Raw genomic sequence first — 25055 nt, 5'->3', positions numbered from 1 at the left:
TTACTCACATGCTCCCCCTCCCCCCCCTGCATGTCATACGTTTTCACCCCCGTCTCCTCCCACCTCCCCCATCCCCTCTCTACCTCTCCCTCTCATTCGCCCACATTCGCTCACTTTCTCCGCCAGGCTTCAAACACGCTGCAGGTAATGTTTAAAAAGATTGATCTATTTCTTTATTCCCTTCATCACTCTGAGCCTCCCTCCTCCTCCTCCTCCTCCTCCTCCTCTTCTTCTTCCCCCTTCTCCTCCTGCTCTGTTTCTCTCACCATCTCATCTCTCCATTGGTCCATATTCTCAGTCACTGACTGAATCAGAGAAATTGAGCTTGCTTGTGGTCCGGAACAGGTTGACAGTAGATTCATAAATAGGTATGCATTATTAGCTTTTGATTTATGCTTTCTTCTCTGTGTATATATATGTGTGTTTGTGTGTGCCAGCTTGTTCCTAGGGAGCATCTTTTCCACAGCTTTCCATCCCTAAGGCTGCGTCACTCTCATCACAGTCTGTGTGCAAGTGAGGAAGAGGAAGAGAGTGTGAAGTCCTTGTGACTAATGTGGAAATGAAGCTCTTAAATGTGGCTCTTAGCTGTAATGAAATGTGTTTCTGACGTTAGCTTTTGATATGTTTTTGCACGATCTGCCTTTGCACACCGCTCTGCTTGCTTATGCTTATCATTTTCAGATCAAAACGAGAATGAGTGTATCATTTTGTGTATAAGCACTGAACTGTAAGGCAGTACAAATGGCTAAATAAGGCAAATCCTCCTGTTTTTTTGTTTTCATTCTTTTTTTCTTTTTTTTCTACAGGATGTCCATAGTGAATATTGTTGCCAGGGAGATCCTGGACTCCAGAGGAAACCCCACTGTGGAAGTAGATCTGCATACAGCCAAAGGTTAAGAAATAAATACATTTTAATAGCATTACTCACGTATTTGTTCAGCTGTCAGTTGCATTTTGTGTCTGTTCATGGGCTTGACAATGAACACTGTCCAATCTAAACCTAAACCTAAAAACAAGAATAATCACATTGCTGGCCTCCTCTTCAACCTTTCACCCCCTCTACATGTACCTCTCCCTCCACCTGCCAATCCTCTTGTCTCCACTCCAGGTCTGTTTAGGGCTGCTGTGCCCAGCGGCGCTTCCACTGGCATCTATGAGGCTTTGGAGCTCCGAGATGGAGACAAGACTCGCTATAAGGGCAAAGGTGAATGCTCAAAACAAGATGTGCTCCTTTTCCCCTTTCCCATTCTTTCTTTTTTTGCCTACCACCCTCTGTCCCTTCCTCTGCATTCTCATTTCTGTTTTGTGACATGAAAGTGGAGTGACTGACAGGCTCCACATATCTACTCCTGTTCTGCTGCCTCAGGTGTAACCAAGGCCGTCAGCCACATTAATGACACCCTTGGACCTGCCCTCGTCCAGTCGGTGAGTAGAAGCGCAAAACTAGTCCAAACTTAAAGGAGACTGGGAGGAAGAACCTGATTAAAATGATGAAATCTGGGCTGATTCGTTTTCAGGGAATCAATGTGCTGGAGCAGGAGAAACTGGACAACATGATGATCGAAATGGATGGCACTGACAACAAATGTAAGCCTTGTTCATGTCTCATGTGCAGTGATGGCGTATATGTGCAATGACATGTTTCTGCTCCAGTGATCACCAAGTGCATCCATGTGCTGTGTGACTCTCATCTATATTTCCTTCAGCTAAGTTTGGGGCCAATGCTATTCTGGGAGTATCACTGGCCATATGCAAAGCTGGTGCAGCAGAGAAAGGTGTCCCCCTGTACCGTCACATTGCAGATCTAGCAGGAAATGGAGAGCTGGTCTTACCAGTTCCTGTGAGTCATTTATTCATTTTTATTGTGCACAAATGTAATCCTTACATAAAACATAAAACTCCAAACAAACCCCTTATCTGCCCCCACACTCAGGCATTTAACGTGATCAACGGGGGCTCTCATGCTGGCAACAGGCTGGCTATGCAAGAGTTCATGGTACTTCCTGTTGGGGCGGAGTCTTTCCGTGATGCTTTGCGTGTGGGGGCTGAGCTGTACCAGACACTGAGAGGTGTCATCAAGGAGAAGTATGGTCAGGATGCTACAAATGTTGGAGATGAGGGAGGGTTTGCCCCAAATATACAGGAGAACAGTGAAGGTGAGTACAAGCACTACATTTAAAAAATACACTTTTCCATCATTTGACAGCCTGAGGTGTTATTGTACTTATTCCTGTGTTTTTCCACCAGCCCTGGAGCTGATAAAGACGGCCATAGAAAAAGCAGGCTTCACAGACAAGGTGGTGATAGGGATGGACGTAGCTGCTTCAGAGTTTTTCATTGAGGGCAAGTACGACCTGGATTTCAAGTCTCCGCCCAACGCTGCCCGCAACATCAGTGCTGAGGAGCTGGCCAGCATCTACCAGGGCTTCATTAACAACTATCCAGGTGTGTATCGTGGTGTGTGTGTGTGCGCGTGTGATTTCACCCCTGACATTGGTCAAACACGTCAGAAATTTTGTAGAGACTATTACTATAATGGGAGTTTATTGATTTCCACAGATCACTGAGCCTCAGTGTTCATGACAGCATCAGTGTTAATAGCTGCTATCACTAAATGGACAATGGACACACCAGTCTATTTTTCATATTTTTACAATTGCCGTGATTGTTTCATCAACTACTAGATAGAGAGAGAGGGCGAGAAATCGACAACAAGAAAGCTAGTGGTCTCCACAGCCTGGTCTCTCCTCCTGACACTTGGGCCTGTTAAAGAGGTTTTAATTATGCGCTACAGTGCACATTTGGCAAACAGGGACCTACTCTGATGTGGCTCTTTACCCTGTCAATGGTGTGCTTCCTGCTCATGTGGGCGAGCGCATGTGTGCATCTGTGTGTAATGTGAGTTCATTTAAAGACATTACTCCCATTAGAACCTTTATTAGAAATGTCACCAGTGCCCTGGTCCTATTGGCTTGTAAGTTAGTGATGGGGAAAATGAGGGGTTCCAGAAGTAATACATAATTTTACATGCATGCTCAAAAATAATCTTCCCCTTTTCTCCAGTTGTGTCTATTGAAGATCCTTTTGACCAGGACGACTGGCCTGCCTGGTCACAGTTCACAGCCTCAGTGGGCATCCAGGTAAATTATCACAATATGCCCTTGTTATCTGGAGGTGGATTAGTTCAGCTGGTCCTTAAAGAGGTACTCCAGCAGTTGGTTATTGCATTTCCAGCCTTGAAATGGTCAAAATCGATGCTGCAGAGGTTGAGATATCCTGATTTGTAGTTACTAGTGTGGTTTGAAAATGCTGGATTCTGCAGTGTCCATAATAAAACTCAGTAGTGTATTTCATTGACTCTCTGTGCCTCGGTAAATGCTCATGTCTTGCATTTGTAATACCAGCCAAACCACCATCTGTAAAATTGGCATTCCCTATTAATATTATTGTCTTATGTTATATTAGAGGAACAGAGCCAGGGTGTCAGAATAATAGAACTGATACTGTTTCTGCGAGTAACAAAATTCACTTGCATCTCCTTGTAACTGTGTTGTGTACATTTGCAGGTGGTTGGAGACGATCTGACAGTCACTAACCCGCGCAGGATACAACGAGCCGTGGAGGAAAAGGCCTGCAACTGCCTGCTGCTTAAAGTCAACCAGATTGGCTCTGTCACAGAGGCCATCAAGGCGTGAGTTGACTTTGTGTGTTTGATGCAGAAACGTGGTCACAGATGTGTATGCACATGCCACCATGTGTGAGCTTGCTTCGTATTTATACCATTTACACTGCGCCTTCCTCCTCGTCTGTCAGGTGTAAGCTGGCCCAGGAGAACGGCTGGGGTGTGATGGTGAGCCACCGCTCAGGAGAAACAGAGGACACTTTTATAGCTGACCTGGTGGTTGGTCTCTGCACTGGACAGGTAACACACAAAAAAACAATATTCTACTTCATTGTCATCGCACCTTACATAAATTGTCCTGGGCTCACAATGCCTAAAAATGAGAGAATACAAAATTGAACAATGCAGCAACATGACAGTGCAGTTGTAGTCTAGAAACAAGCCAGTACAAAAGAACATTACACAGTGCAACAGTAGTAGTTCAAGTGTACGTTAATATAATAATCAGAAGTGGAAGGCAAACAATATAAGTGATATAAGCAACATTATAAAATAACCATGTATTGTATTACGGCAGTGTTCAAAGTTCTGAAATAATAAGTCCATTAATCTGTCTGCCAACATGTTTGACATTTTAGAGACTGCGTAGTAAAAAAAAAAAAAAAAAACTCAAAACATCCTGTGATAGTGGAATAACAGTTGCTTGGGTTGCAGTCCAGATACTAAGGATTAGTGATAATGCAGCTTTATCTGTATCCCTGTGTGATTCTTGGTGTTTTTGTCCCTCAGATCAAGACTGGAGCTCCCTGTCGATCAGAACGTCTGGCCAAATACAACCAGCTCATGAGGTGGGAATTTACACATTTTGTTGTATATGTAGAATATACAGCATATATAGAAAGACTGCTTATACAACTTATTATCCTTCTGCATTTCTTTTCTTTTTTCCTTCATCCTCTGATCTGCTGTCGTCACATTTCACATTCATCTGCCTGCTCTTCATTTCTCTCCATTTTCTTCCTCCCCTCCTCTTCCTCTCAGGATCGAGGAAGAGTTGGGTGACCAGGCCCGCTTTGCTGGGCACAACTTTCGCAACCCCAGTGCCCTCTGAGCGCCAGCGCTGAAGACAGTGTGGCACGCAAGACAGCAAAATACATACACATCATGTTATATTTCACAGGTACATATAATGAGATAGTGACTCAACTAATTCAGCAAAGCCCTAAATACACCAAAACACATTAAAGACTAGTTAGTTTTAAAATAACTAAAACACATAGATAATGCACTGTAGTTACAGTATATTGACCTGACGCTTCAGCAAGTGATTAACTTTATTGATCACAGCCGGTTGCAGCAAATCCTGAACAAAGTGTTTCACTCTCAGCACAGACTTACACCTTCCTTATCGCAGTTGTTCCTTTCTTTCGCTCTTCTGATCTCTCTGACTGTCTCCTCATGATTCACTGCAGAAGCGTTTTGATCTTTTGTGCCCTGTTGTTTCCTCTTCCTCCTGTTACTCATGTTGTTTCTGATGTGAATTCTCCGCAGCTTGCTACAAAAATCGTGTCTGTTACTTTGTCTGTTTAAGGTTAAACTCAATAAAGATATGTATCCATGTTAACTCAAACCAAAGCTCTCTGTGCACTCCTTCTAAGGAGAAGCTCTGTCATTTATCTTTTCTTGTTTAAAGTCTAAATTATGACTTAGTCAAACAGGGATGAAAAGCAGAAAACCATTTCTGCAGGTTTTCTCTAAAAAGTAGAAACAGTCGGGCATGTTGCTCCTCTGGCCACTCACTAAATATTGATGTCACAGCAGGTGTTGCACATTGCTCACAAAAAAGTCCTGCAGGAATCCTGCAGAACAAACCCAAGGCCATTCTGCAGGAATATTATCCTACAGGATTTATAACGACTGTTTCTGCATGACTTTTACCCTGCATGGCTATGAAGGAATCCTTTAGCACTTAAGGAAGAATCCAACAAGAATTCAGCACAAATCCTGCAGGAACTGAATATGAATCCTGCAGGATTGCTTTGAACTTCACACATTAATTCAGATAGAGTTCGTCCCACAGAAATTAGCTTTTATAGTTGGAGCGTGCTCCCAACTAAAGGAACCGACAGCAATCATGCAAGCCAATAAAAATATGTATCATCAAATACAATGACTTGTGTCAGTTGAGTTTACTAATTGATATACAACTCGAGTATTGTAGAATATCTATATTGACAAGGAGCAGTCTGTTCAGAATGTGTAGGTGGTTGTCCAATAAAATCACAACCTAAAATACAGGCTATGATCAGCCATCAAACACAAAGCACCTGCCTTCAGATTACTGATTGAGGAGCATGATGTGTCCATCCACAGAGAGAAGAGCAGCATTATTATTATTATTGTAAACTAATACTGCCACTTAATTGATAAAATACTTAAAAACAATAAGTACAGTGTTTACAAACCACTTTACAGCAACATATTACAGAATACAGGGGTTTGTATTTCTCACATTCACACCTCTGGGTGCACACTGAAAAGTGAAGTGAAAGAAAATCATCTCAAGACAAAAAAATAGAGAACAGAAAACTAAATGTGCAATGTAAAGGTAACAAAATATGCAATATGTTGCATAGGCAACAAACACATAATATGCATTATAAAATAGTCTTTTTCCCAACAAAAGAACAAAAGAGAGGGTAAACTGAAGTGGAGTTAAAAATAAACACTATGTGTTAAAAAACAATACACACACATACTGCACACACTGCTGTGTGTGTGTGTGTATTATATATATATATATATATATATATATATATATATATATATATATATATATATATATATATATATATACAGAGAGAGAGAGAGAGAGAGAGAGAGAGTAGTATTGTACTATGTTAAATTGTTTGGACTGTATTTTAATTTTTGTGATTTCGTTCCCCACAACCGCACGTGAGGCTCGAGCCCACACCTGGTCCTGACAACGGCTGCAGATCGATCCTTTTACCCGAACCGTGCAGCAGAGGGAGCGCGAGCGCGACGACGACAGAGACGAAGGGGCTCGGTGAGTTCCTGTCGGTGCCGGGGACTGCTTTGCCTGCTTGCTTTCTCGCTGCTGCTGCTGCTGCTGCTGGTGATGATGAAGATGATGGTGATGAAGAAGGAAGGCAGACCAGAGCCGCGCAGGCGCACCGTGCACAGTCTCCGGCCGGGGGTTGCCATGGTTACCACACAATAGGAGACGGGACAGGGGGCTGCGTGAAGGGGGGGGAGAAAGAGAGAGAGAGAGTGTGTGTGAGAGTGAGAGAACGACAGGAGCGGAGGGGAGGAGAGGAGGAGGAGGAGGTCTGCAGAGCCGCTTGACTGGACACCGCTGCAAGCTTTTCCCAGTCAGACAGACAGACAGACCGATAGACAGACAGACAGGGAGCTGCTGGACAGACACAGAGGGCACAGTTTAATTGTTCACTTGTTAATTGTTTTAATTATTCCAAACGAGTTGAGCTTTCTTTGTTAGGTCGCTGACACTCTCATATAATCAGATGTTTGTGTGTGTGTTTTCTCTTCAGTCCACATATCTCAGCTCGTGCTAAGGCCTCTAAGAACAAAGACCTATTGGACATTTCTCCCTCTTCAGGGGTTCATCGCGAGATAAAGCCAAACTGCTAGTTATTCAGTCTGAAGCAGAGCCTCTCCATACAGTAAAGGTGACTCTGGAGGGGCTAGGCAACAGAGAGACAGAGTGAGAGAGAGAGAGAGAGAGAGAGAGAGAGAGAGAGACCCTCCCTCTTGATCCCCTCCCTCTTCAGAGTTTTGGCCCTCTCTCTGCGCCTCTCTTCCTCCTTCTCCCTGCCTCACTACTCCCTCCTTCTCCTCCTCTTCCTCCTCCTCTAGCCTCCCCCTCCCCACCCCCCACCCCTCTCTCTCCTTATGCAAATCACGCCCTCTCCTCTCTCCCTTTCTCTCACCCAACGTGCATCCCTCTCCCTGGCTTCACCCCTCTCCGCTTAAAAAAAAAAAATTGTGACTGTAAGACCGGAGAGGGGTATAAAAAAAGTGCAAGTCGTCTTAGAGGAAGAGGGGGAGTAGGTAGGGTGGGAGAGGGGGGGCAAAAAAAAAAGAAAAAAGAAAAAGGGGGCGAAAGGGGGTGGGGAAGAGGCGAGGGTACGCATCAATTTGTACAGTCTTCAGTTGGCACCCCTGTGTTTTTTTCCAGCAACGAATAGAAAGAGATTTCTTCTGCATTATTGTTATTATCGGAGCCCTTTGCAATATGAGCCAGCACAAGCTTCTGTTGACAGACGCCTGGGCTCTGAGGTGTGCGTGTCAGCGTGCAACATAAAACGACAAAACAGAGGGAGAGAAAGGAAAGGGGAGAGTGAGAGTGGGAGCACGCATCGCTGGATATTATAGGTAAGGCGAAGGAAAAAATGGATGCTTATACTCTGCATTTGGAGCTATTCCTGCTGGCCACGTTTGTGCTCTCCCTCCCATTTTTTGTTTCCCTTTGTGCGTTAATTATCATCATACTCCGTTATGGTAATATATATATGTATATATATGTATATATATATATATAATGTCCCGGTGAGTCAGTGTTAACAAGAGTGCACGACGCGCACCCACATTCCAGCGAGGAAAAAGGGGGAAGAAGGGAGAGCCGGTGCGAAATGCCATGATTCGCCATTCCATATCATCTTTCTCTTTTTTAAAAAAGATGTGCAGCGGCGTCTAGGAAAAAAAAAACCCAGCATTGCACAGGCATCCATTCTGATTGTGAACATGTATGTGCTGCCGAACACGACTCTCAACCCCCGTCGTTAGGGTGGACTTGTGTTCCGCCGTGGTAGACCGAGGTACGAGGCTGCACAGAGCAGCTTCGGCCGGTCTTCTCTGCATGTGTATCAATAACATTCGCGAGGAGGGGAAAGAAAGAAGAAAAGAGTCGTTGCAGTGCCCGCTCGCTGGTGATGTAAGCAGAGCAACTGCATGCTGCTGCTTTGCATCACATTCAGTGGTCAATTTGTTGATAATGCATGTGCTCGTGCGTGTATGTATGTGTGTGTGTGAGTGAGTGAGCAAGCATGCAGAGGGACTCGTTGATGTTAATGCTGCTGTATATTAGTGCTGTGTTTGTGTCCTAGTTGTTTACTGACCATGGCCAAGAACCTGCCAGTGGACCACAGACAGGCCAGTAGCTGCCACCTGTAACTGAGATGCATTATGTGTACAGAAACCCACTGGGCACTGTCTGTTTCCTACTCCTGTGTAATGAACTTAGTCATCTCTATGTTAATTAGGGTGACTGTACATACACTGCATTGCCTGTAAATATAGGTGCCATCCTTTTCTAATATGCATGTTAAGTGTGTGCAGTGATTGTGAATGTTCAAATTTTTAATCTTGAATCAGTCACTGCAGCATGCACTAATAATTAATGCATAGCCATGTGTAGTGGAGCGGCTACAGGATTTACAGGAGCTTACTTGTTTAAGCAACACACACATATTCAGTGGCTACATAGCAGAGCATGCACGTACATTAGCTGTGCTAACTGTCCAGCCAAATATATCTTTTTTTCATGCAGCCTGTGCACTATTTATATCCTCATTCAATATGCATGAGCCATTTTTTCATCATAGTGGTACATGAATGAATGGATTAGATGAGCACCTCGCAAAAGTAGTCCACCTATGATGTCAGGCACACCCAAATGGATAAGGGATCTTGACATTGTACGTTTCTCTAATGGTTGGCTTGCAGGATAAATACGCATGTGATTCTGCTGGCCATAACCAGGTCATGTGGGTTAACCACAAGTGGCTGTGGGTTTGGGGCTGTTGTGGTGAAGGTGGAAGGAGAGGAGGAGGAAAAGGAGAGGGGGTGGGGGGTGTGGCCCCATATTCCCAAGATGCGTTGTGCAGGAGTTGTGTGTCTTCTGCAGGCTGTCATCCAAAATGCAGTCAACCAATCAGCACCTTTTCTGTTCTGCATCTATTATTGTGTGTTTCAGTGTTATAGCTCCCAATTATACTAGACCCAAACCAGTGCGTTCTGTTAGTGAGTGTGAGTGGGTTAAACTATTGTGCCTGTGGGTTTTGGCTGCTGTGGTGAAAACAGAAGGCAGAGAGGGAGACTGCTTTGAGTGCAGAGAAAAGCAGTTGTGCCGATACAGTGTGAAGCATGCTGGGAATTTAAATGTTGTAACTGCTTTTTGCTGTTGTAAACTCAGATGTTTTCATAATGTCACAAATTCCTGAACTCCACACTCAGCAAACGACATTGTTCGTTACTGCATCCTTACATGAACTAATGTTTCTTTGCTAATTGTTGCAGGTCTGTCCGATCTGTAGGATTTCAATGCAGATAGCAGACTGAATAATGCCTTCTTTGTGTATGCTTCTTCACAGGTTTTGGTAGCTCTCATGGTCTAACACACAGCCCAGTCAGTAAGCAGCAACAGGAACCAGTTCAGTCCCTGCAATGGCTTGTGTTGTAAAATGGACGTTATAAAGAAGATATAATGAAAACACGGACACACAAAGAATCGGTATGCACAAGGCCTATGTCTGTTTTTGACAGTGATGTTAGGGATTGTGTACCTGCCTAAGTGTTGTGCATAGCACATTTGGGAGTATGACTCCATCATAATTAGTTCAATATGTGATAATATTTCAAAACAGCCAGGATGACTAAGATGCAAATTATTTGTTTGGTTGTGAGATGCAGTAATCTAAAAAAGCAGATCCCATGTTTGTACTTTATTCTTTCCTCTGCTTATAATCTCTCCCTCCTCTCTGTGTCCTGCCTTCACTCTGTTATTCATTCTGTAATGCCCTGTTCTTTTCACCTCCCTTTCCTTTTTATTCTCCACTTGTTGTTGCCCTTCCTACATTCCACCTTGAATTGCACGAACTTGGCTTTCTTATGCCTTGTGTTAATGCTCCTCCGTATTTCTCCTTAATGCTCCAACCGTACCTTGTTTTAACATTTAATGTTTTCCCCTCCCTTCCATATTTCCCCCTTTCGTTGGACTTTGGTGCTTTGCAGATGCCCATGCGCAGTGGGCGACGGCGGGGGGCGAGTGAGGAGAGAAGGGGTAGACGCCCGCACTCCAGCCCCACTCGCCCTGAACGCAACGACAGACAGACGGTTAGAGCCTACCTCTTTTGCCTCTCATTCCATCCTGTTGTAGTTTTCCCCATAAGTTTACATGTGTGCATGCAAGTGCAAGAGTCATTACCAATAAAGACCTGTCTCCCTGTGTATTGAATTTTTGCGTGTGTGCCGTCAGTGTATGAGTCATCAGTGTGATTGCCACAGACCCTTGCAGTGTCAGTATTGTTCGATAGTGTGTTTTACAGCCTACCACTCTGAAATCTTTGATGTTTCGTGTTTGACATTGATGTTTTATGCGTGTACATGCAAGTGTGGCTTTGTTCTAAAAACAGACATAGGCCTATTAGGGATTCAAAGGCATCACTACAGAATTTAAAGTCTTGTGTTGTTTTAGCAAAGAGGTGCTGGTGAGGAATTGGCTGGAAATCGCTTCAGTCGCAGATCACAAGGGCATGATTCATCAGAGAGTGAGGGGGAGGAACTTGTGTCTCCTCCAAAGAGGCAGAAAGTTCAGGTTTGTGTTACATTTCATCAACCTGTTATATAAAGAGCAATTATAAAGCTTTGATTCAGCTAAATCATCCAAAAGACACTGTCTAAGCTATTAAGAGTTATATTTTTTGCTTCTGCGTATACCTAACCAGTATTCTTAAAATGTAGATTTTTACCTCATTCACACATGATCTTTTCTTGTCAGGATTCGGCCTCTACCCCAAACCCTCCAACATCAACACACTCAACTGACAGCTCGGCTCCTTCCACCGTCCCACCTCCAACCTCAGTTGCCAGCCAATCGCGTGAGAGTGACAACGAAGACGGCCAATCCCAGGGCAGCAGGAGTTCAGTTGTAGGGAGCCTGGCCAATAGCAGCAGCAGTCTGAGCAGTGGGCGGGATATAGACCAGGACAATCGTTCCTCGTCCCCAAGCCTCTCCGCTTCCCCTCTGGGTAGCCTGGACTCTGATTCTGACGGGCCCGACTCACCAAAGCAAGGAGAGAGGGAACGGGAGAAAGGCAAGGAAGGAGGAGCAGGGAAGGTGGCAGGAGAAGATAGGAGAGCAATGCGAGAGGGGAGAGGGGAGGAGTCCTGTGGAGATGGAGAAAAGCGGGATGTGGATACAAGAATTGAAGATTGTCCTTCTCTGAAGCCCCCCTCCACTCCGTGCTCTTCCTCTGGTCTGACTCCCTCTCTCCGTGGAGCAGGGGATTCATCAAATGACAGCAATAGCGGGAGGAAGTCCTATTTCTCCCTGGACTCCAAATTGATGTGTAAAGTTGAGTATGGTGGACCCACAGGCGTTGATGGTCCACTTAGTGGCAGCAGAATGAATTCCAAAGCCAGCACACAGTGTGTGACCAAGACAACTATTTCAGGAGGAGATTTTTCCCATAATAGCCCCAATATTCCCCACTCCTTGCCCCCGCCTCTTCCTCCTCCACCTGCCCTGAAGCCCTTGGAGCTCGGGGGACAAAACCTGCCTGCTGAGGTTAAGACAGAAAGAGACAAAATAGAAAAAGCAGACAAACTCCTGGACAAGGCTCAGTCCACTCCTCCTTCCCTGTTGCCACAGACCGGCCCCCAGCCACAGTCCCAGTCTCAGCCTCAGACCCAGGCCTCGACCCACCCTCACCACTACAGCTCCACCAGCTGGCAGGGTGGCACGGCAACTGGTTGCCAGGGGAGCTGGGGCTACACCCGTTACCCTGGCAACCACCACCCACACCAACCACAGCACCAGCCCCCAGTGCAGCAGCAGCAACTTCCCTCTGTTTACAACCCTCCGTCCTCTCGCCACTCCTCCTCCCACCCCTCTTACCTCCCCCATCCTCACCCTCACCCCCACAGGGAGTACCTTCCCAGGTACGCTGGAGGGGGAGGGGACAGAGAGAGGGGGGCTGCAGGAGAGAGGGAGAGGGGAGTGAGGGGGGAGTGTGGGGGGAGGGAGATCAACAGGGAGTTCTCTGCTCCCATCGGTAACAGCAGCAACAATAGTAGTGGAGGTAATAGTAACAGTGCTTGTGGTGGGATGGGTGGGCCCAACAGCATCCAAGGCAGGGAGTTTGGGGGTCTGCCAGTGGGTCAGAACCGGGAGGGGTTCCAAGGTGGTTCTGGGAGAGATGGATCTAATTTGGGTCCCGAAAGAAGAGACTTTGGTCCGGCTTTCAGAGACAGGGAGCGAGAGAGGGAAAGGGAACGTGAAGGAGGAAGGGAGTTTCCTCTGCCAAACCAAAATCAGAGTAGAGACTTTGGCCCCAATGGAGCTGGAGGGGGGCATCCCAGAGACAAAGATGGAGGCAGATGGGGTGAGTTTGGGAGCCAGACAAGAGAGGTTGTAGGCAACAGTAACCCAAACAACAGCTCCATCCCCCAAGGAAACCCTCCAAGTTCAACCAGCGGGCTACCTGTCACCCCCATGCTTAACCGAGACCCACCTGCATCACCCCAAAACAACCCAAGCCACCCCCCCCATTCCTCCCTGCCGCCACACCCCCACTCACATCCCCCAAACTCATCCAACCGAGACTTCCCTCCTCCCATGGACCAGGCACAAACCCCCTCCTCTGGAGCTGACCACTTTCACAGAGAGTATCCTCCCACTGGAGGAAAGGACTTTCCTGCAGCGGCACCTCCTTCCGCCGGCACAAATCGAGAGTACCTCAGCTCCCCTGGGGTGACTCCAAACCTGGGACGAGAGTATTCAGGGCCTGGAGGAACCCAACACCCCCATCCACCTCACCCCCACTACCAGTCTGCACCCAGAGATCGAGAAAGGGACTCAAACCTGCGAGAGTCTGCTTTGTACCAAAACCGCGGAGGCCCAAACCAACCTCCTGCACTCTCCCCTTCCTCCTCCTCTAGCCATCATGTGCACCCTCCAAATGCCCCTTATCCCCCACCACCACCTCAGCCCTCTCTTGCCCCACCTCAAACCTCCCATTCCCAGGCACCTCCATCAGGTATGGCGCCCAGTGTACGTCCCCCACACTACCAGTCCTCTGCCCAGACTCCTCCAACACCTCTGTCCCCTTTACCCAGTCCCTCCACCAATCAGATGGGAGGCTTCTCATCTTTTCCCCCTGGCTCCTCCTCTGCACCCAACATGCCACTTCCTGGACCAGGCGTGTCATCCAGCTGCTCCCCTGGATGTCGCCCCTCTCCTTTCCATGGCACTTTGAACAGCCACCCTCCATTCAGTGGGACATACCACTCCAATGGGAACAGCAGCAGTAACATGGCCAACAGCAATAGCAACAATAGTGCACCTAATAGCAGCAATACCAACTCGCAGTCACTCTCACCTCAAAATGTGTCAAAAGGACCTCCGCCTCTTAGTAACTCCGCCAACAACAACAGTATCTCGACCCCTGCCTCCAGCTCTTCACTCCCCGGTGGAGACGGACATTCAGATTCAGGCCCACCTCCCACCCCCGTCATCAAGGAAGAACCAATAGAAGACAGGGAGGAGAATGAAAGCCCGCCACCAATATTAAGAAGCCCTTCTCCTGAACCCAAACCTGTAGACATTCCCATCCATGCCAGCCAATCAGCACGGTAAAGTAATCATCAAATTAAGTAAAATTGCCAATGTATCACTCTGTTCAGGCCCCCTTTATGTGATCAAATGTAATTAACAGTAACAATAATTTTTATGACGGTGATACTGACTCCTGATGGTTGTGATAATGACGCACTGCACTGCTGTGTCCCATATTTCCAGGTTTCACAAGGTCCTTGACCGTGGCAGCGGGAACTCTTGTGCCCGCAGTGATGTCCTCTTTGTTCCGTTGGATGGCTCCAAACTGTGGAAGAAGAGGAACGAGATGATAGAAAGGGCCCGGAGGGAGGTTGAGCAGCGGGCCAGAGACCTAAGAGAAAAAGAGAGAGAAAGAGAGAGGGAACGTGAGCGTGAGAGGGAACTGGAACGACATCTACAGGTGTGCACATTTGAGTGTGATAATTACGTAGCGTGTCAGATTTAATGGATTTGATGTAGATTAAATTGATCACTTTAATGGGGGGGGAGTAAAGCAGATCAGAGCAGACGTGATTTACTGTCTTCTGTTTTCTCTGCAGCAACAAAAGGATGTCAACGCCGCTGCAGGGGGTCGCCAGGGTTCCTCACTCTTCTTTCCTTCCTCGTCTTCTATCATCCTCGACCCTTCATCTTCCTCCTCTTCTTCCTCAGGCAACCCTGTCTCCCATCCTCCCCCTCACCCCCAGCATCACCCCTCGCATCCACATGCTCACCTTCCTCCAACACACCATCTCCACCCCACCCTCTCTCACTCTATCCCCCACTCTCTCCTATTGCCATCCATGGGTGGGGCATCAGCAGTGGTTGGAGGCCCACAGGGGGCCCTGGGAATAGGTTTAGGAGGTCCATACCTGGGCCCGGACACCCCAGCGCTGAGAACCCTGAGCGAGTACGCTCGTCCTCATGCTATGTCTCCACTCGGGGCAGCAAGTCGTGCCCAGGCACACCACCCACAAGTTCACCATGGGCACCCCCATGTTCACCCTTCATTCTTCCTCCCTCAGTTTCAAAATCATGCTTTAGCCCACCCGCACCACCTTCCCACTGATGCAGCTACAGCAGCAGCCATCTTGGGTTTTTTGTATGGTGGCAGCCTTGAAGGTGGTCCAGGTGTTGGTGGTCCCCCCGGGGTGGCAGGAGGCCCAGTACCTGGAGGGATTGGGGGAGCAGGTTTAGGAGGAGTTGGCTTTCCTCATGCAGTGGCTGCACATCGAGATCGAATGAAGCCAGGATTTGAATTCAAGAGTGATGAGCGGGTTTATCCACCAGGGTCCATACCTGACCCTGCGGCTCTCGCTCTCGCTCACTCACACTCACATGCCCATGCCAATGCCCATGCACATGCCCATGCACATGCACATGCACATGCACATGCACATGCACACTCCCTGCTCCTCGGAGGAGGCGCAGGGGCAACTAATGAGGTGTCACTCTATGGCACTCCTCCTCCCCCAGCTCCACCCGGGCCTCCACACCTCCAGAACCCAGCCTTGGCCCCAGTAACTCGACCTCCCAACCCTCCTGCCCCTCAGTCCCTGTCCAATCCACCCCCCTCATCTCTCCTCCCACCCTCACTCCCTTCTCACCCTTCATCCGCCCCACCCGCTGCCCCCCCGGCCCCGGCAGCCCCTGCCGCTCCTCCGCCAGCTCCTCCTCCACCTGCTCCGCCAACCTCCAACGCTGCCTCACTTCATCACCCAGTCCCCCATTCCTCTTTTCCCAGCTCCCTGTCCTCTCATCTGCCACCAGCCCCTGCCCCAGCCGCTCCCCCTGAGGCCTACCCGACTCCCACTCGCTCGCCGGCCGCTTATGAGCGAGACAGGAGTGGGGAGAGAGAGCGGGAGAGGGAGAGAGACAGAGTAGCTTTGCCGGCCTTTGGGGACAGAGAGCGAGAAAGAGAGAGGGAAAGAGAAAGGGGAGGAAGTGGTGGAGGAGGCGGAGGAGGAGGAGGGGGAAGTGGAGGAGGAACAGGTGGAGGAGGTGGAGGAGAGAATCTGGGGCGTCTTCAGATGCTAAATGTAACGCCTCATCATCACCAGCATTCACACATCCACTCACATCTTCACCTGCACCAGCAAGACACAGGTACCCACTGCTACTAACAATGCTGCCATTGTCTATCAACTACTTTGAGATGTGTTACTCTTAAAACGTTTAGTGGTGAAGAATTTATTTTTAAGAGCTGATGCATGCAGATACATGTGCACTACAAGCTTAAAGGACACAAATGGGCTTGTTGCTGTGAACCACAGTTGTCTAGTGATAATGGATCATAGTTTGTTCAAAAACCTGATGTAACTAGAATTTAATGATAATCTCTGTCTACGCCATGCCTGTCATCTTTGTTTTGAATTCACGCCGACTCATATTAAATATCTCCTTTATTTCCTATTACATCATTGGCATCCAGCGGCGGGCGGGGTTCACCCCCTGATGGACCCGTTGGCGTCGGGGTCTCCTTTGGCACGCCTCCCTTACCCAGGAGCCACACTAGGCACTCCCATCCTGGCTCACCCCCTCACTGACAGCGAGGTGCTCCGCCAACAGCTGTTCGGTGAGGAGAAGGCTCCTCGTCCATGTACTCGTTCAGTTTTTTTTCTCTAAAAACTCCACAGTGCAGAACGTTTATGATGAGTTTTTCTAATTTTGACTGACCTTGGTGCATTCTCTCTCTCCCTTTTCCTTTTGTATCCCTGCATGCTCCACCTCTTCTCCACCCTGTTCTGTTGACAGGTGCTCCTTTCCGTGACTTGCCCCAGCCATCCTCCCTCACTGGTCCCATGTCGGCAGCCCACCAGCTCCAGGCCATGCAGCAGGCCCAGAGCGCAGAGCTGCAGATCCAGAGACTGGCCCTGGAACAACAGTGGATCCATCACCACCACCACTCCCTCACCCAGGACGAGTATTACAGGTAAGGAGGCTTTGAGCGTGTCCATTGTTAATGCAGTAGAGATTGAATGTGTTGTATAAGGTTGCAACAAACATTTACTTTCTTTGATTCATCTGTTTGCCTTTTTTTCCGTTAACTGGGAATCTGTTTTACTTACAAAATTACAGAAAATAGTCAAAATGTCCAGATTATTTTTCTGTGACTAATTGATTAATTCATTAATAATTTCAGCTCTAATGTTTCTAGACAATTTTGGTTTGGCCCTAGGATTAGGATCTAATGTGTCCGAACTTACCTGGTACAGCCAAATTTAAGACCCAAAGCTATATATTCTATTATCTATATTTCATTGTTTACCAACAGTTAGCTTACCATGTTAATGTAGTTCATTGGCTGCACTCTTTCCCTCTTTGTTACCTGCATGGATGCAAAGAAAGAGAGAGAGAGAGAAAATTTCAATAAGATTACATTTGAAAATAACCAAGTCTGACCTGCAAACAGCAAAACGGCCTGAACTTAACGTGTGACCCGGTGTTTTGCTGGGATTTGTTGGGTAACAGAAATCAACATGTCTGGTTACCACATTTTGATTGACCTTTAAACAAGCCTTGATCATAGGCTCAAACACCACCAGTGAGTACACTCAGTGATGGTATTTTTGTAGATGAAAGCTGAAAAGAGGTTCTAATCTTCGGGATATGTTGTGTCTTTGAACCTTTTTCCGATAAACTAAACACCAACAGCAAATATCAGTGAGCTAGCATGTGAATGTAGGTTACTGATACTATTGTGTAACAGATTTGATGGATTTGAGAGATCACAAAATTTTGTTGCATCTCCTGGGGCTCAGGAGGTGTTGTCTCACCAGTAAGTGCTGATAAATGTTCATGACCTTTGTGTATGTTTGAATCCTTTTATGGATTCTTTTAAGATATATCCCAAAACGAAGGCAAAGCATTAACCTGCAGTCGCATTAACCTCAGCTGTGACCTCCGCCCAAACTTTAAATTGCCCTTAAACACGGTTTCTCCTCTGACCTTATAGTCACCTGAAGAAAGAAAGTGACAAGACCCTGTGAGGGAGGGGCACAATGAAGAGCAGCATGGAGAAAACCAAGGGAGAATGTGTGCGCGCGCAAAATTAAAACGAAGCAAAGCAAGAGCAAAAGCACTGGACGCACAGTGAGGGAACAAAGACTCAAAACAAAAGCTGGACGCGCAATTCACTGTAGAAAACAAGATTTTTGAAGGATTAACAAAAGAGGGAGGAGGGCATAGAAACGTTGGGCACAGTCCCTGCTAACAGCACCACGATGAAGATCCAGACTCCAGCGCTTCCCTGCATAATGTTCTTGAACTCCAGTCCTGTTTTGTATTGTGCTCTGTACAGTATATTAGATGAGGGGCGGCTATAGTGAAGTACAGTATGTGTAAAATACTTTTGCCAGAAGGAATGTGTACATGAGTCTCTTTTATGTCATTGCATGTAGCTAGGCGCTTATTCTGAACTGGTGGAACTTTTGGTTCTATTTTTAGTAATCACCCCCTCTTTTGTATCTGAGGGGTGTTCTATATGCATGAGACCAGCAATTTAGTGTTATGTTATGTTTATGATCAATAGTATTGTTATTATGATTAATGTTGTCTGTTTGTTGATAATGATATAATTATATATACAGTACATATTATTTGTATTATTTTTTTACATTTTCATGGTATGGCAGGCAGTTTTTATTTTTATTTTTTATTTTCAATTTACCTTGTGAAACAAGATGCAAATGAAGGCAAAAAAATCTGGAAATAAATTATAATCTTTTTTTGCAAATCTCTTGCGTATTCGTGTGTGCACTATGTTCCCCCACTCCTCCTCTCACATACATTCAGACTATTTGCCTCGTCTTTTGTTTTATACAAGTCACTCATGCACAAAGCATATCAAATTCCTCACTCTCCTCCCCCTTCCCCCACTCTCTCTCTCTCTCTCTCTCTCTCTCTCTCTCTCTGACTTCCCCCTTCTGTGTCTCCGCCGGTCTCTCCCTCCCTCTCTTTGGCGAGTGTAGCTAATAGGAGACACATGGGATGAGTGTGAGATATGGGAGTTGAGTCGCTCCACTGAACACCAGCCACCCCATAGAGCGAGCATTCCTTGCTGCACTGTAAAAATGGAAAGAGGAGAGAAAAAATATATATATAGAAAGAGAGAAATGAAAAGAGGAGAGGGAGAGGAGGAGCTGCAGGAGTGTGATTTACGGACACTGCTGAGGGCTCAGGGCTGTGTGTGTTCTCACCGTGTCCGGCTGGAGGAATCTCCTTCAAATGGATACGGATCAGTGAATACGGCCTTCACGTTGAAAGACAGAATCACTGCTGGTTTCCAGATTTGGAGACATGTAAATCTGGTTTAACAAACTTTCTTGCAAGCCTTAATTTTTTTTTGGTTACAACAATGCACTTTATACAGTTACATCACCTTACAAGACTCTCTATAATGTCTAAAGTCTGCATCTCTTCTCTTTTATGCAATAAAAACTCCTCATGCTGATGTGACAGTGATTGATAGCCTTATCTGTGAGAACCATCACAGGCAGGATAGTGATATTGAATGTGAGGTGTGCTACGGTACTTGAAATATATATCTTATAGGGCATGCTTGTGAGTTGCTATGTAGGTTGGATGTCATTAAAAGTCACCTTGAATAAGTATGTCAACATAATGTAAAGTATCTTCCAGCAGGACAAATCTGATTTTCCCCTCTGGTGACATCACATCTGGGTGATATTCTTAGCACTTCATCAGTCCTTTCTCAGGATGGATGAGGACGTTGTGAAAGGTGTGGATGAAAGATGAGAGATTTTATTATGAACACAGCATTTCGTATAGGCCTGGTATTGTTACTATGGCCCTACAGCTTGTTTTTTGCAACTTTGGATGTTTTGAATGCAAAATAAATCTTATTATTAGCAGCTGTTGTTTTCAAATCTGGGACAAATATTAGCAAATAATTCTTAATATCTCAATATTCATACTGACCTACCTTCTAGTACCAGATATGAATAGTTTAGTGCATCAGATTAATGCACGGCGTCAGGTAAAGCTCAGTTTTTTAGTACATCTCTGTCATTAATGGAATTCACTGCACTGTCATTAATAACAGGCCTCAATCTGGCCGCAGCAAGTCTGAAAATACTACAAAGAACAATTTGCCAGCACTTTTGGTCCCACATGCGATATCAATTTGAGTAGATTAAACAAACAAAGCCACAGATCAACACCCTTCTTTTATTATATGAGGATTAAAGTCACACTCTTATCTAATCGGGGATGCCTTTTATCTACATTGTAAAGGTTTCAATTACTTAATTTAATGGAAAAAGAGTCGTGCAAGTTTATTAAACTCCAACATGTTCCCCAAATGAAATGTATTCCTTTGCTTCAACTCTCGAGGGGCTATACTTGGCATGCTGAAAGCATACTGTGTGTCTAGTTATGGTTATGTGGCCTTGAAAGCTGCTGGTAAGTGTACAAGGGGATGAGTGTGTAGCAGGACAGTTTGTACAAAATCACATGTGCTTAGACAAGTTGTACCAAATAAATTAAAAACAAAACAAAAAATAACAACAGCAACTTTTCTCAGTGCCATTAATCAAGGAAAGTATTTGCAGACACATGATGTATTAACTTCCAACTATGTCAAGCCCTGCTGTCATATATCTAATGATTGAGTTTGCACCCAACACAGTGACTAATTTGGTTTAGTCCCTGTCCCACTGCTCCCTCTGGCAAAATATCTTCCGTTCTACACTTTCCCTCCTCACCCAAGCTTTGTTTTGCGTGTGACAGACAGTTATAATACACTTTTCTGCTTTCCAGAGTTGCTGCATCTGCTCCACAGCCGTCTTTCCTGGTCCCGCTGGAGCTGTCATACTTCATTAAGTTTGCCCTGTGACCACCACTAACCCTTTATAGCACCTGTCCAGTGTCCCTGTGGCTGCTGCTACGCTTGTCTTGTGGTCCATTTTTGTCCTGCTGGCACAGTAGCTGCTTACACTCCTATTTGGACTATAGACCTGCCATTAGAGCTCCTGTGTTTGTTTCACTTAATTGGACGCAATGTTTTTCCAATGCCACTCTAGTGTTACTCAAACCTGAATGATGGGATACTTATACGCTGGTCAATGAAACCTCTGCTTTAGCAAATCCTCCAACATCTCATTCATCTGCAGGAGGGTCATCCAAGCCCACAGCAGCAACAGACAAACCAGCAAAGTGGCACAAGTGCTGGGTGAGAACAGAGTCTGTTGCCATTTTCACCTCCCCTCACCCAGACAATCAATCTCCTCTGACCTCATGCTCATTCCACTGCAGCCTGGAGAAGAGGATCCCAGAGGATCATCTCGAGGCGTCATTGAGCATCTTTAAGTGGCTGTACACAACATGTGGGTGATGGCAGCAAGAGCCACACTGGAGCTTTTTGCCTCCTTCTGCTACACACCAGGTCCACAGTGTGCCAGGATCCACACCAGCTCAGCAACCAGGAATATGATTATAACTTGCCCTGGAGGACTGAAAATGGAGAGATTTCACTATCAAATCCAATGACATCACATTACCTGGTATCCCACATTTAAAAAACAGCCCACGATTTGATTAACAAAATAGAAACCAGTGGTGGTGTGGGTTGTTAAGAACAGGTCTGTGAGGATCCTGGCCACCTACTTACCTTCACACAGCAGCTGTTTGATACAAGGAGGTGATGACTGCAGATGGAGAAGAGGTCACTGTATCTGTTTCATGCTCATTTATTCTGCGTGGAATATCCCACTTTAAATTTCACTTGTCCTGTGTCTCCTCCGTCATTTTCCCTGGCAAGTTCATTTCATATGGATGTAGTAGGATGTTCTTGCAGTACAAAATGTTATTGTACACAGTTAGAAAAAGAATGGATGAAGTCTTGAGGATGAATACGCTATTTGTTGGTTGCCTCCACACCTGAATCTTGCTTCCATTACGCATTTAAAGTCAGTAGGTTTACGGTGTCTGTGAAGCTGTATAGATATTCCTGATCAAGGTTAAGGATACAAACACTCAAAACCAGAATCACGGGGTTGACTGGAGAAATAAGAGAGATGAGTTGTTGAGTCAAAGAAAAGGATAGATCACTGTGATGATGATAATTCATTGTGGTAAAGCTCGTGTTGGACTAAACACAGTGTTGGGTTTGAATGTGGTGGAAAGAAGGGATTGTTATTAAAAGATGGTAGTAGCTGGACATGAAATATTTATGAATTTGGACACATATTGTGGCAGCATAGTTCTCCACTGGATTTATGCTGAAGATGATGGCAGCACATACTACAGAGGTTATGATCTGAAATACAGTCATGTGAAAAAGAAAGTACCTTCTTTGAATTTTATGGTTTTACATATCAGGGTGTAATAAAAAAAAACATCTGGTCAGGTTCTAAAGTTATTTAAATGTGTTGTGTTCCACTTGTTTTTATAGTGTTAGGAAATACAGAACAGTCACCCAGGCTTGGTGACGATGAGAAAATGTAGAAAAAAGAGATTTACCAAGAAAAAAATAGAATAAACTGGTTGAAAAAAGTGTTTATAATTTGTGCAGAAAATTACAAAATGACAAAGTAAACAACAAATTCAAGCAATCTTTGCTTTTTTCACATGATGCCAGGATATTTTCAAGCAAAAACTATTTGTAATTCCTGTTTCCACAGATACCTGAAACACTGTGTACCCATTTAACAGGAACAAAGAGTGGGGGAGCCCTTTGGCCACTGAGTTAATGGGAAGCACATTGGTGTTTTGGAGATTTGGAAACCTTCTGAAACGTTTAAGGTACAGAGTGGGTTGTAAAATTACATTATGTTTAGACCTCTCTCTACAAACCTCCTTTGTACAGTATATTCAAGGGCAAAGTTAAGACAGATCTGGTCAGAGCACCACTCCACTGCTTCAGTTTACACTCATGATTTGGAGCTGAGCCCCAGCACACAATTCAGCTTTATTTTAATCCACATTTTCAATTTCAAAGAGATACTGTGTCATCATTTTAATTGTCTACTCTGCACACTTGTCATAAGTGGTTTACTGCACAGAGCACCTGCATGTACATGAGTGCACTCAGAAAATCTCTCCCCAATGAGTGAGTATAGCCTGAAATAATAATCCAGTTCAACGAGATGTTCCACGACATTGTGAGACGCAATTGAAGTGTAGGTTCCAGACACTTACCATGGTCATTGTCAGGGACTCAAGTAAATGCCATTAGTATAACCTCAAAACACGCTCACTGAGGATTTGTACGTACTATTTGTAACACAAAACATTCAGCTCTCCACCCACAGCTCCCCTGCTGTACGAATCCCAGCTTCACCCTTGAACAGAAGTAATGTCTTCATAATGACAGCAAATAGAAAGGGCAGCAAACTAACTCCACCCTGAGGAGGGAGGAGGAGTGAATGTGTGTTTTTTATGTGAATCAAAGCAACATCTTAATTTAATATCTTGTGCCAAATATACTATATGACCAAAAGTGTGCGGACACCTGCACTCATTTGTTCGTTGAAAGTCTCAGTCCAATGTCATGAGCATTAATCTGCTGCTAAGGGGATTTTGGGTTTTGGAACCAGGCTGCAGGGATTTGCTCCCATTCAGACACAAGAGCCACTGATGTCGAGGTGATAAGACCTAACTCACAGATCCAGTTCATCCTAAAGGTGTTGGGTGGGGTTTAGATCTGAAGAGTTCTTCGAGTTGGAAAGCTGTTTCTTGATGAACTTCACTGTGAGCATTTTCATACTGACTGACACAAGAAAAGGCTTTCTCAGATAGTTTCCATGAAGCTGGAAACACACTGTTGTATACCACAGTAATAGTCTTTTTTCACAGCACATATATTTTGACTTATCCAAATAGGAAAATCACATCTGTTATTAATATTAAGATATTTTTGTATTAATAATGGCTCCACTGTATTCAAGTGTCCCACTAAGCCATGACAGTGTGACAGTGAGTCAGCATGCGTAACACTGGGACCCTGAAACTGAAGCAGCTAAAGGTAAATCAGCCATCATTAATTTTAACATTTACACCTGTGCTTTCCCTAATAAGACATGTCAAAATGTCTTTAAGCCTCAGGGGTGTCCGCATGCTTTTGGCTGTGTTGTGTACAGCCAAAAACAATGAATTGTAAGAGAGAAAAAAATCAATTTACAGTCATAGACATGTCTGCCAAACCTGCATGTGAGTATTACTACATGGACAGAACAAGTGTACTACCAACCCACTTTCCAGTAGCTACCAGGTTAAAATGAATCCATACTAATGAACACTACTTGTGTTTTTGGCTCCTTGCTCCTTCAACCACTCAGTGTCTCACTCATAAGCTTTTAACTTCCACTCCTAATGTTGCCTGATCAGACACATGGGCAAGTTATTCTGCTGTTGTTCATGCTGGCTCACTGTCACGCTGTCATGACTTAATGGGACACTTGAACAGAACAGAGCCATCGTTAATGTTATTGGTAACACTTGTGCTTTTTCTACTAAATCAAGTCAGCGTGTCAACCCCAAAAAAATAATGACAAAACAATTTGTCAAATACAAATCATAAAAAAGCTCTTAAAGGCACTTTGAGTAGAATTTTATGTGAGGATTTACAGCAGTCCATTAGGCTTTTTTGGCCTATTTATTTATTTATTTATTTATTTTCATTCTTTTTTTATTTATTTTTTTAAATACCACTATGAGGTTTAAACTCTTAAATGCCACCGACCCACCAGTGGATCAGTCATTCCAAACTCAAGCTGTGAGGCTAAATATAGTACAAACCCACAGGACTTTATTTAAAATTCTAGTGGTGATCCCAAA

At 45.2% G+C, this 25055-nt stretch overlaps 2 protein-coding genes across 5 annotated transcripts; both read left to right on the top strand.

Moving 5' to 3' along the window:
- Nucleotides 1–27: 27 nt before the first annotated feature.
- Nucleotides 28–5252, top strand: LOC108880749 (gamma-enolase). Of its 2 annotated transcripts, none has more exons than XM_018672444.2 (13): nucleotides 28–144; nucleotides 807–892; nucleotides 1109–1204; nucleotides 1367–1425; nucleotides 1518–1587; nucleotides 1707–1840; nucleotides 1934–2156; nucleotides 2248–2445; nucleotides 3064–3140; nucleotides 3567–3691; nucleotides 3814–3922; nucleotides 4412–4470; nucleotides 4664–5252. In XM_018672444.2, exons 2-13 carry the CDS (start codon nucleotides 808–810, stop codon nucleotides 4731–4733), a joined length of 1305 nt encoding a protein of 434 aa, XP_018527960.1. In that variant the 5' UTR covers nucleotides 28–144; nucleotide 807; the 3' UTR covers nucleotides 4734–5252. The 2 variants fall into 2 exon arrangements, with proteins under 2 accessions (XP_018527960.1, XP_018527961.1); XM_018672445.2 differs by lacking the exon at nucleotides 28–144 and adding an exon at nucleotides 257–368.
- Nucleotides 5253–6579: 1327 nt separating this feature from the next.
- On the top strand, nucleotides 6580–18993 carry atn1 (atrophin 1). Of its 3 annotated transcripts, none has more exons than XM_051076038.1 (10): nucleotides 6580–6689; nucleotides 10036–10175; nucleotides 10676–10777; nucleotides 11139–11258; nucleotides 11442–14296; nucleotides 14463–14679; nucleotides 14819–16364; nucleotides 16690–16857; nucleotides 17013–17190; nucleotides 18214–18993. In XM_051076038.1, exons 2-10 carry the CDS (start codon nucleotides 10149–10151, stop codon nucleotides 18245–18247), a joined length of 5247 nt encoding a protein of 1748 aa, XP_050931995.1. In that variant the 5' UTR covers nucleotides 6580–6689; nucleotides 10036–10148; the 3' UTR covers nucleotides 18248–18993. The 3 variants fall into 3 exon arrangements, with proteins under 3 accessions (XP_050931995.1, XP_018527940.1, XP_018527939.1); XM_018672424.2 differs by lacking the exon at nucleotides 6580–6689 and adding an exon at nucleotides 7611–8038 and having other exon boundaries at nucleotides 16690–16833; XM_018672423.2 differs by lacking the exon at nucleotides 6580–6689 and adding an exon at nucleotides 7611–8038.
- The last annotated feature ends 6062 nt before the right edge of the window (nucleotides 18994–25055 follow it).

The sequence above is a fragment of the Lates calcarifer genome, linkage group LG15 (assembly GCF_001640805.2).
Source record: "Lates calcarifer isolate ASB-BC8 linkage group LG15, TLL_Latcal_v3, whole genome shotgun sequence".
Lineage (NCBI taxonomy): Eukaryota > Metazoa > Chordata > Actinopteri > Centropomidae > Lates > Lates calcarifer.
This window is presented reverse-complemented; position numbering and strand designations above follow the sequence as displayed.

Bases quoted from the DNA above. Each gene is read 5' to 3' on its own strand.
- LOC108880749 (XM_018672444.2), top strand. From the start codon at position 808: ATGTCCATAGTGAATATTGTTGCCAGGGAGATCCTGGACTCCAGAGGA. The intron at 893-1,108 runs GTTAAGAAATAA...TCTCCACTCCAG, and splicing joins AGATCTGCATACAGCCAAAG to GTCTGTTTAGGGCTGCTGTG. The intron at 4,471-4,663 runs GTGGGAATTTAC...TCTTCCTCTCAG, and splicing joins AAATACAACCAGCTCATGAG to GATCGAGGAAGAGTTGGGTG.
- atn1 (XM_051076038.1), top strand. From the start codon at position 10,149: ATGAAAACACGGACACACAAAGAATCG. The intron at 16,858-17,012 runs GTACTCGTTCAG...TTCTGTTGACAG, and splicing joins GGAGAAGGCTCCTCGTCCAT to GTGCTCCTTTCCGTGACTTG. The intron at 17,191-18,213 runs GTAAGGAGGCTT...CTGACCTTATAG, and splicing joins ACCCAGGACGAGTATTACAG to TCACCTGAAGAAAGAAAGTG.